The sequence below is a fragment of the Cervus canadensis genome, chromosome 29 (genome assembly GCF_019320065.1).
Source record: "Cervus canadensis isolate Bull #8, Minnesota chromosome 29, ASM1932006v1, whole genome shotgun sequence".
Classification (NCBI taxonomy): Eukaryota; Metazoa; Chordata; class Mammalia; order Artiodactyla; family Cervidae; genus Cervus; species Cervus canadensis.
Genome location: NC_057414.1, coordinates 30,071,539 through 30,083,821, shown reverse-complemented (window position 1 = coordinate 30,083,821; position 12,283 = coordinate 30,071,539). Strand labels below are relative to the sequence as shown.

The following is a 12,283-nucleotide window of genomic DNA, read 5'->3' as shown; positions in this document are numbered from 1 at the left end:
TTCAGGGAAACAAAGATGCTGCCTTGCAATGATTGGATAATGACAAGTTACTCTGTATCCCTGAGCAACTTCACAGTAGGGACTGTTGCCTCTCTTGCTTCCTAGTGTAGCACCTGGCAAGTAGTGAGTTCAATCAGTGGAGAGTTTTCTTGATTACATTTAGAAGGCCCATAATCCCATTCCATGCCCTGCTACCCACAGGTCATCAGGAAATGTTAGTTCATGTGGTTGACCGGCAGGCTGAATCCAGTGAGAATGAAAGTTGCTCGGTCGTGTCCTACTCCTTGCAACCCCATGGACGCTAGCCCACTAGGCTCCTCTGTCCATGGAATTTTCCTGGCAAGAATACTGGAGTGGGTAGCTGTTCCCTTCTTCAGGAGATCTTCCCAACTCAGGAATCGAATCCAGGTCTCCCACATTGCAGGCCAATTCTTTACTGTCTGAGCCATGAGCCACCAGGGAAGCCCGGCTGAATTCAAGCTGTCAATTTTCATGGAAACTTGAATTTTCTTCTCCAGCAACACTGCAAAGCATCTACAGAAAGTCATTGGACTTCTGTTCTCAGGCTCCATAGCTTTTATTTTCTACCTCTAATAGATAATCTTGACTCTCAGGAATGTCCTGAGGGAACTCAGGCTGTGTGTGAGCTGTGAGTGGTTGGACCAAAAGGCTACAGTAGCCGTCTTTTCATCTACAGAGAGTAGCGATAGCCTTTGTAATTCTGAGGAAGAGATAATAGAAGCGATGTCTATTTTGCCATCTTCTCTCGGGTACAGTGGCTGCTGAGCCTGCTGGGGTGAGACAGAAGCAGCATTATATCAACCATGGGGAAACCCCCAGCTCCCAATGGCTCCTCCTTAGGGGGTTGCCTGCAAAAGAACAGTCTGGGTCCTGGCTCTTTAATTGTCATCCGGGAGCCCAGATGGCAGGCATCTCACTTCGAATGCAGAGGGGTTTGGTGACCAGGGGTGTTGTATGAAAATGAAGCTTGCATTTCTGTGGAGAAAAGGAGATGCAGGAGGAAAATGTGTTTATCTTCAAGAATTTGCAGGGTTGTTCCCCGGAAGAGAATGACACTTATTTAGAAATATCATGAGTGGTCCTTGAGGCAGAACTAGATCAGAGTTCTTGGTATCAGTTTCTCCTCTAGGTCTAGACGAGAATATCTCGCAGGGCACACAGGCGCTGAGTGCACTGGCCCTTGCTGTCGGCCAGCCAGGTGTCTCCCCCAGGTCTCTGTCACCTATATACCCAGCAATTCTTTCAGTTCCTCCATGCCACTGCCCTGGTCACAAACACAACTGCAGTTACAGTGCACAGAAATGTCTCTTCCAAGTTATGGTTGGAAGGGGAACCATGTAAGTGATGGCACATTCATCACTTTTGCATGCATTGTCTAATTGACTGAGTACCATTCAACGAATCATAGAGTTCCCACTATGTGTGACTGTGATGCCATCTCCAGGCTTTGGTTCTCCATGGCACTTCTCTGCCCTTAAAATAAGATGCTCCCAGAACATCTGCTACCCTGGTAGGTATCATATACTGTTTTTGATGGTTTATCAGCTCATTTGTATCTCCCACCTCGATTAGAAGCTTCTTCCGGATGACAGGGACTGTAGCTATTTGGTAAAGGATTGTCTGGCACACATTAGAATCCACACATCCCTGCTGCTTAGTTGTTGTTCAGTTGCTTAGTCGTATCTGACTCTTTGCGACCCCATGGACTGCATTATGCCAGGCTTCCATGGCCTTCACCATCTCCCGGAGTTTGCTCAAACTCATGTCCATTGAGTCGGTGATGCCATCCAACCAACTCATCCTCTGTCACCCCCTTCTCCTCCTGCCTTCAATCTTTCCAAGCATCAGGGTCTTTTCCAATGAGACAGCTCTTCCCATCAGGTGGCCAAAGTATTGGAGCTTCAGTTTCAGTCTCAGTCCTCCTAATTAATATTCAGGGTTGATTCTTTTAGGATTGACTGGTTTGGTCTCCTTGCAGTCCAAAGGACTCTCAAGAGTCTTCTCCAACACCACATTTCAAAAGCATCAGTTCTTCAGCACTCAGCCTTCTTTATAGTCCAACTCACATCTGTACATGACTACTAGAAAAACCATAGCTTTGACTAGAGGGACTTTGGTCAGATAAATGAATTAATGGACACAAAAGTAAGTTTTCTGTCAGTTGAGGTATTTTTGCAGGGCATGGATGCCCATCTAGTAGAGACCTTCAAGCAGAGATGAGCACCCTGGTGTTATACAAACCACATGACCTTGAAATTGCTCATTTACTGAGCTCACTTCCCCCTTTGACTGTGAGCTCCTTGAGAACAAGAACAGATTTCTATTTGTCTTTGAAATCCTACACAATGAGCATACACTCAATGTTTGGAAAGTTCATACAAAGTCTGTTTTTTAAGAATGTACTGTTGACCAAAAAGAATGCTGGAGCCCTGAAGAAAAAAAAATGGCAATAATAAATCCACTTGCTTTGCCAGGCCATTAAGAAGACCTTGGTAAACACTAGCTAATGGACAGCCCTATGCTTGCTATTAAGATTTACTGATTTATTAGAAAGTAACCTAGAAACTGTGCATGTTACATAATCTGGGGCCAATCTCTAATAACTCAATAGTTATAAAAACACATATTGGTTCTGTCGAGGGTGGGATTAAATGTCATTGTCTAAGCAAAGGAAGATGTGGGCTGTGTATAATGAGTCTACCATGAGAAAGATGGGGTTGGTCAGAGAAAGAATTTATCCTGTATTCTCGCATTCTCTAGGTATAATTCCTCTTACTGTTTGAATACATAAATCAACAGCATTGACTAACTCAGTGCTGCCGGGAGCCAGCACACGAGATCCCACCCATGACAAGGTCATGAGGAGAAGACCTGACAAGCAAGGCAAATCAGGACTTCAGGGATTTTGAAAAGCTGCCCCGGCGCTCACCTTAAAGATGATACCTTGCTATATTAGACTACTCCCTAATTTCTGTGACACAGGTAGAAGGCCTTCCCCGATCTCTTTCCAAACAAAATCAACTTAGAACTTTAATCAATATGTCCCCCAGACAGTGGTATCCTATAAGATTATCCAGGATGAAAGGAGTGTTTCAATTTATACCCCTATGCTGGCATTCTAGCCTGCTTGGCAAATGCATACTAATGCACATGACTGCTCACAACAATTTAATCATAAACAGCATAAAGAACCTGATCACACAAAAGGCCCTAATAGGCACAGAACCCTTTGGTGGGTGAGGAAGCCCTATTAGAGAACACAAAAAAATATTATTCTAAAAGTGGTTATTGGGTCAACGCTTTCTTACTGTGTTTTTGCTCTTAATGTGCTAAGGTTGTGCACTGAAAACTATTGTTAGTACAGTTAAATATTTAGAAAACTAAGAGTTTAGCCCTAGTGTGGAAACAATAAGTTAATTGTTAATTTTAACCAGGAATGCTAAACAGGGGCTGCCTCACAGGAGCTGCAGAGTCTTAGTGTGGTAAATCTTTTAGATAAATAACTTCTGCAAAAAGGACTGACCTTTGTGTTAACAGGATTGTATTTCTACTATGCTGCAACCTGCTATACCATGAAACTGCAACTTTTCTGTTTTCTGTTAAGCTCAAGGCAAAATGGAACAATGAAGAACAGATTACAGAAAACAGCTTTGCATTCACCTAGGTCATAAAATGTCATTAGGCCCCAAGGCCAGAAGATAAGTACAAATATCTGCTATGAAAAAAGACTCTCATAAACAAAGAAGTATGCAGAAAACATCTTGGTTTCATAAAGGGCAAACTGACGTAATGTTAAACTAACTCTGTATGCTTATCTTTCACCTCCTCTTAGAAATGTGCTAACTTAAGATATAAAAGCTACAGTGAAAAATAAAGAAGCACCAGACCCTGCTGCACACCCCAGTCTGGTCTGTCTCTCTTTCTCTCTCTTGCTGAAGCCGTTCATCCTGAGGGTACCCCTGGATCCTGCTGAGGCTGGACCCCAGCACAGTGCATATACAAACCACTTTTAGTAAGTGCCAGATTTTACAAGATCAATCCAACAATAAAGGCTGCTTTTAAATCTCAGTTTCTGGGCGTAGACACGCTCCGGCCATGGTGGTGGTTGCATCCGTGCAGAGCCTGGCTGCCGGGGCTCCTAAAGTACTGCTTCTGTCAGGCCAGCCTGCTGCTGCTGCTGGAGCCCCAGCTGGCCAGGCTCTGCCGGTCATGGTGCCGGGCCAGCAAGGGGCCAGCCCGGAGGGGGCTAGCAGGGGGCCTCCCCAGGCGCGCAAGCGAAAGTGCCTCATACACCTGAGCCCTGAAGAGAAGGAGCTGCGGAGGAAACTGAAAAACAGAGTAGCAGCTCAGACTGCAAGAGACCAAAAGAAAGCTCAAATGAGTGAGCTGGAGCAACAAGTGGTAGATTTGGAAGAAGAGAACCAAAAGCTTTTGTTAGAAAATCAGCTTTTACGAGAGAAAACTCATGGCCTTGTAGTTGAGAATCAGGAGTTAAGACCGCGGTTGGGGATGGATGCCCTAGTGACTGAAGAGGAAGCAGAGACTAAGGGGAATGGAGCGGGGCCAGTGGCTGGGTCTGCTGAGTCCACAGCACTCAGACTACGCACCTCTGCAGCAGGTGCAGGCCCAGTTGTCACCCATCCAGAACATCTCCCCATGGACTCTGATGGTATTGACTCTTCAGACTCTGAGTCTGATATCCTGTTGGGCGTTCTGTTTGACTTGGGTCCAGTCATGTTCCTCAGATGTCCTTCCCCAGAGTCTGCCAGCCTGGAGCAGCTCTCAGAAGTGGACCCAGAAGGACCCAGTTCCTTACCCGCCTACCCTTCTCCATCCCTGGGGATGTCATCAGCCAAGCTGGAAGCCATTAATGAACTGATTCATTTGACCATGTATATACAAAGCCCCTAGTCTTAGAGATGCCCTCTGAGACAGAGAGCCAAGCCAATGTGGTAGTGAAAATTGAGGAAGTACCTTTCAGCCCCTCAGAGAAAGACCACCCTGAAATCACTGTCTCAGTGAAGGAAGGACTTGTAGAAGATGACTTCATTCCAGAGCTGGGTATCTCAGATCTGCTTTCAACCAGCAACTGTCTGAAGCCATCTTCCTGCCTGCTGGATGCTTACAGTGACTGTAGCTATGAGGGTTCCCCTTCTCCCTTGAGTGACATGTCCTCCCTGCTTGAGGGAGGTCCTCCCTCCCTCCCTCTTGGGAGGACCCTTTTGCCAGTGAACTCTTTCCCCAGCTGATTAGTGTCTGAGGCGTGATCCAGTACTGATGCTCTTTTCCTGACTGTGGCACTACCGGGAGGACAGCACAGAGGCCTGTGCTTCATCCAAAAAGCCAAAGTAGAGGGGGTGTGGTCCTAAAGAATTCCTCTAAAGTATTTGTTCAAGCCTCCTAGGTTACCCCAAGTATTGTCTTTTGACCTTTAGTGGTCAAAGGTACGTAGACACATTACTATGATCGAGAATTACAGCTTCTGAGGGTGTACCTTTATCTTAAGGGCGGTGGTTTGCCCTGAAATACTTACACAGGTCATGCGATAAGTGTTACAGACATGGAGTTAAGGAATGGTCCTTTATCAATTTCTCTTTTCCCTTCTCGGCATCCCAGGCTTGCCTCTGATTTTAGGTCCTTTAGTTTGCTTCTGCAAGCAGAACACCTACCTGAGGCGGCGGCTTTTCCCTCATGTACAGTTCAAGTAAAGATCAAGAATCTTTTGTAAAATTACAGAAAACCACTATGTAAATGCTTGATGAAATCTTTCCCTGCTAGTGTAACTTTTGGAAGGTGCTTTCTCCATTTATTTAAAACTACCTGTGCAATTAAAAAGTACAATGCAGTGTCAAAAAAAAAAAAAATAAATCTCAGCTTCTTACGTAAGAGTGAATGTTGTGTAGAGAGATTAATGGGGTATCTTGTTGCTTCCTGGTGTGATCTGATCTTTGTCTTACAAACCTGTGCTTATCTTTGTCTATATAATCCACCTGTATGTTTGTGAACACTTGGAAGTCTCAGTATCCCAGTGTGTTTCTGAGATAGGCTGGGAGATTGACAATAACTTGATTGTTTCTGGTGAAAGGTATCAGGCGCAAGCTAGAAGAAAAAGCGAAAGGGCTACAGAGGGTGGCAAAGGAGAAGAGGGAAATGCTGGAACAGAATCCATACCTGCTGCTCAAGGACCTTAGCTGGCAGCTTGTCATGTCTTAGCATGACGGTATTCAAGCCATGTGACGTCTGGAAAAAAAATACATACCCAGCTTAGGGCTTGGCCTGAGAACAACCAATTGCCTTGGTTTAAACCACACAACTCCACTATCACATTAACGTTTTAAGGCTAAAACAAATTATCATCAGTTCACTGGCCAAAGCATACAATAAATTAAGCTGGGTTTAGAAGAAATCAGCCTGCTTACGGAGACCAGTTCCCAACACTTTTCCTCGCTTTTCTCGGCTGTGGACACTTCGGGACGGAATATGTTTAAGATGGTGTTGGTAAGTGCATGTGGGTTTCCATGTGGGGAAAACTTTTTAAGCTGGTTGCTTTTGGTCTGGCTCTTTGCATGGTCAGGCAGATAATATTTTCTTAGGAGGGCAAGCATGGAAACTCCAGCTTTTCTGAGAGATTAATCAGGGGGGATTCATTCACTCTACAGAAATACTCTCATCAAAATTAAAATGAATTTAGGTAGACCTGGAGGACAAGAATGGTCAGGCAGAAAAACCCAGAGGTTAGTGTGTTAGGAGTTACCACTGGAATTATAATGTGTGACAAAGAGGCTGTGGATTCGACTGATGAATGTTGACTTTAAAAGAAGTTATTGTTTCAGGTGAGATCTACCCTATGAAGAGCTTTTGGAAGCAGTCTGAGCTTCCACAAACCTGGGAAAGGGAGAACATCCCCAGTGGATAGAAGCAAAATTAGATGAGATGTGTGCAGAGAGAGGGAAGGATTGAGGAAGAAAGAGACCATTTCCCTGGCTGAGTTGCTCTTGGGATCGTGCACTTGGGACTCTTTGGGGGCTTGAGGTCAATGAATATTGGGTGGGATGAGAGCAGGGCCCTCAGAGAGAGTGAACTTCTGTCTGCTCTCCTGGTAATATTTTCTTTTATTTCTATGTATTTGTTTTTTTCTCTTTAGCACTTCTACTTGGGGTCCTCTTGTGTTTTCACATGGTTGAAGGCCATGGGCAAGACGCGGTAGAATATCACTTTTGTTTAACTTTTATCACTAAGTTGGTTTCGCTTCCTAGTTTGTATGAATAAACACATTTTTGAAGGGGGATTTTGAAATCTATTTTAGAAACATGTTTGCATTTGATTAAAAATACCACGAAGACACTGCTAACCACAACAGGCACACCTTGGGAGTGGGGTGGGCACACCTAGGGGAGGGGGCCGTCTAGAGTTATGACCCCGGGATTTTGAGCCGTGTTGGCTGTTTGGGGGAAATCCCTTCAGTGATGTGCTGTAAAATGGAAGCTACAATTATGTTTTTGATGAGACCTTTGCCCACATAGTATTTTGAAGCTCTTAATTCATTCACGGAATGATTCCATTGATGCTGATTGAATAAATAGTAAGCCCCCATGGTCTGTGCTAACAGCTAGGATAGAGGAGTGAATAAAACATGCTTCTACCTTATGGAGGATTCATTAAATCACAATGCTCCATCTGTCAGCTTGGGAGCAGGAAAGAAAGTGGGAGACACTGACAGTGACCATCTTAGTATTCCCGTTGGGAATCTTGGCATCCCAGGCTTGCGATCCATGGAGAAAACATCTCAGATCTTATGATAGGACTTGACTAAACAGTGCTGAGGAACTCTGTTTCAAATAGTGTCGAGCACAAAATAAGGAAGTTGATCAAAGCTTGTTTTAAAATGTTCCAGAGAAATCTCACTTTAGAATATAAACAAAGTAATAACTGAGACACAAGTGAAGTAGAGATTTCCCTGACCTGGAAGCACAGAAACTCATGTTCTGGTTGTCATCCTGCCACTGGTCAGGTTCCTGAACTTGTTGTTGTTTTTAATTTTGATTGAATTATAGTTGACTTACAATGTTGTGTTCATTTTTGCTAGGGTACCTGACTTTGGATATGTCACTCAAATTTTCTCAATTCCTTCATTAGATAAATGAGAGAATTGAATTGGATTATAATTTCTCTAGCTACAAGGTGATTTAGGTAATATGTTGTGAAACTTTTCCCCATAGTTATTTATTTCTATATATGAACCAAAAATGTAAATAGTGCATTAAGTTTCTGCTGTCACAGATATTTTTGCTTAGCTTAAGTCTAAATTTATTAAAGAAAAAAGGAGAGTCAATTTAAAGAATACTATCAAATAAATCAGAGTACAGGTCATAATTTGTTATCATAAACTTTTTAAAATTTTATTGAAGCTGTTAACTCACAATGTTGTGTTAATTTATATTTCACAGAAAAGTAATTCAGCTATACATACATACATATGTATATAGATAGATAGATAGATAGACTCTTTTTTTTTTTCTATGCCATTATGGTTTATCCCAAGGTATTGAAGAGTTCCCTGTGCTATACAGTAGGACCTTGCTGCTTATCCATCCTATATATACTAGCTTGCATCTGCTAACCCCAAAATCCCTCTCCATCTTTCCCCCACCTGACCATCCCCTTGGCAACCACAAGTCTGTTCTCTATGTCTGTGTTATCAGAAACATTTTTAAGGTTGGGCGTGACTAACGTCAGAAAACACGTGGATATATATTCTCTTAGGTTCCTTTGCATGTCTATCTCCCTGTAATTATTTTTCCTCTTTATCTTTAAGCCATTTGGTCTTATAGTAGAGTTTTTACTGGAAATAGCATTGCAGGATCCAGAATGAAGATGTCAGCTTGCCCAAGTGATCAGTCACGCAGATTGTACTGAATGGCCTTTTCATAGACAGCTCTTCATGTGAGTCACTGAGCTCGTTAGTGCAATGCACATAATCTTCTTCTGTTTTGTCTTTCTCTGATGTGTTTTCAGATCAGTGTGTTGACAGAAAGAATGTTCACGCATCTTCGGAAATGGTTTGTCACTCGCTTTTTTGGGCGTTCTCGGCGGAGAGCGAGGCTGGTCTCCAAAGATGGAAGGTGCAACATTGAATTTGGCAACGTGGAGGCACAGTCGAGGCTGATATTCTTTGTGGACATATGGACGACTGTGCTGGACCTCAAGTGGAGATACAAAATGACCATCTTCATTACAGCCTTCTTGGGCAGCTGGTTCTTCTTTGGCCTCCTGTGGTACGTGGTCGCCTACATCCACAAAGACCTCCCTGAGTTCCATCCCCCTGCCAACCACACCCCTTGTGTGGAACACATTAATGGCTTGACCTCAGCTTTTCTGTTTTCTCTGGAAACGCAAGTGACCATTGGCTATGGATTCAGGTGTGTGACAGAACAGTGTGGTACTGCCATTTTTCTGCTCATCTTCCAGTCTATACTCGGAGTCATCATCAATTCTTTCATGTGTGGTGCTATTTTAGCCAAGATCTCCAGACCCAAAAAACGTGCCAAGACCATTACTTTCAGCAAGAATGCAGTGATCAGCAAGCGGGGTGGGAAGCTCTGTCTCCTGATCCGAGTGGCTAATCTTCGGAAGAGCCTCCTCATTGGCAGTCACATATACGGAAAGCTTCTGAGGACCACCATTACTCCTGAAGGAGAGACCATCATTTTGGATCAGATCAATATCAACTTTGTGGTTGACGCAGGGAATGAAAACTTATTCTTCATCTCCCCACTGACGATTTACCATGTCATTGATCACACCAGCCCCTTCTTCCACATGGCAGCAGAAACCCTTCCCCAGCAGGACTTTGAACTAGTGGTGTTTTTAGATGGGACAGTGGAGTCAACCAGTGCTACCTGCCAAGTCCGGACATCCTACATCCCAGAAGAGGTGCTCTGGGGTTACCGTTTTGCTCCCATAGTGTCCAAGACCAAGGAAGGGAAATACCGAGTGGACTTCCATAACTTTAGCAAGACTGTGGAAGTGGAGACACCTCACTGTGCCATGTGCCTTTATAATGAGAAAGATGCTCGAGCCAAGATGAAAAGAGGCTACGACAACCCCAACTTTGTCTTGTCGGAAGTCAATGAAACAGACGACACCAAAATGTAACACTGAGTTTTCAACACGATTAGAGTGAAATCTTGATGATACCTAGTTGACTAGAAACATTATGAACAATCAACAATTTGAGGTATGACAGTAGGACAAAAGTCTTTAAAGTCTCCCTGCACAGTGTCCCTGAACCCCAAAACCGTGATCCTACAAGACACACAGCTCTACAAGTTAATTGCATGAGAACATGAGATGGATTTATAGGAAATTGAAATATGGGAGCCAAGTGCTCAGGTGCTCAGTCATGGCCAACTCTTTGTGATCCCATGGACTATGGCCCTCCAGGCTCCTCTGTCCATGGGATCTCCCAAGAAAGAGTACTGGCATGGGCTGCCATTCCCTTTTTCAGGATGGGAGCCATAGGAGCTCACATAAACTCTCCAATAGGATTATTTGAAATCACGCAGTGTTGATTGGCACAGAAAAAATCGTTGGAAGCCTCATGGACAGGCCAAATGAGATCTTTTTAAGAGTCTCCCTAAAGCAGTTATGAGCTTTATTGAGAATCAGGGGAAAACTATATTCTTACTTTGATTCTACTGATAAGAAAGAAATCACTTTTATTTTAACATTGGCTCTTATCAAAGGAAAAGTTGCCTCCTGAGTTGGGGGAGATGAACCAATCAATGAGAGTGAGAAAAGATGGATACCCAGTGAACATTTGTGAAGCTCTGATCTTCTCCAGCCCTGGTTGTTGGAGCTTTTGTATTTGTCTGGGTCAAGCTGCTTTCCCAGAGCAGGGAAGACCCAGTCCATGGACCCCACATCTCCAAGTACCCAGTGAGGAGAGGAGCATGGGATGGAGCCTGCTCCACGGCATCCCGACATCCTACAGTGAAGCTAGGGTTTTGGCCCATGTACTTTTAGACAGAAGCTAAAGCACCACTCTAGGATCTCAATGAACACTCTCCTGTAAGAAAGGATGCTTGGTTTGAAAATAGGTTTGATATTTCTTCCCATTTGTGTTTGATGGGAGAAGGCACTGGCTTCAAATCTGTTAAAACAGCACTTGCTGATCTTCCAAGAAGGCAATGAGGAGTCTAACAGTGGAAAAGCAGTTTAGAAGGGAAAACACTGCTAACGCTTCCAAGAAAAATATGTCTTATGTTTTTTGCCCGAGGGTTTGTAACTGAAATGCTGTTTCTAAAGGAGAAATATGGAAGGGCGGGGAATGGGATGTGACTCCCCCATAAGAAAAGTGCTAGGTCTTCCTGCCTCTGACAGCCAACACCACATCTTCCTCAAAGAGACCACTGTGATATCTGTATATTATGTGTATGTTAGTCGCTCAGTCTGTGTCCAACACTTTGCGACTCCATGGACTGTAGCCCACCAGGCTCCTCTGTCTGTGGAATTCTCCAGGCAAGAATACTGGAGAATTCCATGGACAGAGGAGTATTTTATTTTGCTCTGAAGGAGAAGATTTAACTGTGAATGTCTTGTTCAGTTCCTTACACCCCACGTTATTTTGAATGTATTCTGGAGAGGACGGTACCCAAAACTGCATAGGAATCAAAATGTTTCCAGTGTGTTGATTAACATATTAAATCTCTGAAGTTGTGATGTCCTTTCTCCAAGTGCCAGTCATTGTACCTTAGTGTGAAAGACCAACCAGTGACTGTCTTCTTGGGGAGGGTGGACTATCTCCCGGGAGGCATGAGGGGTGGCCTGTTGTCTTGACTCCAGCGTCCCCAAGAGGACATGACCTCAAGTGCAGATGTGCCCCTTCCCTAATGACCCCTCAAAAATCTCCATGTAAGTCTTGGCACACAGTTGCAGGTACTGATGGCATTGTTTCCCAGGCCTGGGGTGGAGTTTGTACGGATGCACACACAGTCTCTGGTCCTTCTGACGAAGACAAGTGAGGAGTCTGCTGGGTTCAGAGTTGTGCACTTTGTCCACGGCCGTAATGCTGGACCCAACGGGTCCACACGAAAGATCACTCCATTACTGTAAGGGCGTTGGCATTGCCATTTGATCTGCTGACAGAGCAAAAGGAAATCAGGTGTAACAAGCTTGAGGAAGCTAGAATGCTCTGGTGACCCATTGCTATGAAGGTTTATGACTCCAGTGTCTCTATAGATTGGAGGGTCTGTTCTGCTCC

General features: G+C 44.1%; 1 protein-coding gene and 1 pseudogene across 1 annotated transcript in view; both read left to right on the top strand.

Annotated features, from left to right (window-relative positions):
- Nucleotides 1-11,740, top strand: part of KCNJ1 (potassium inwardly rectifying channel subfamily J member 1) — a 33,793-nt gene extending 22,053 nt beyond the window's left edge. The window contains exon 3 of the mRNA XM_043452678.1: nt 9,037-11,740. Coding sequence (XP_043308613.1) covers nt 9,058-10,176 — 1,119 coding nt within the window. The 5' untranslated portion in view covers nt 9,037-9,057 and the 3' untranslated portion in view covers nt 10,177-11,740. The remainder of the gene's footprint in view (nt 1-9,036) is intronic.
- On the top strand, nt 4,117-5,281 carry LOC122431377 (annotated as a pseudogene).
- Nucleotides 11,741-12,283: the final 543 nt, after the last annotated feature.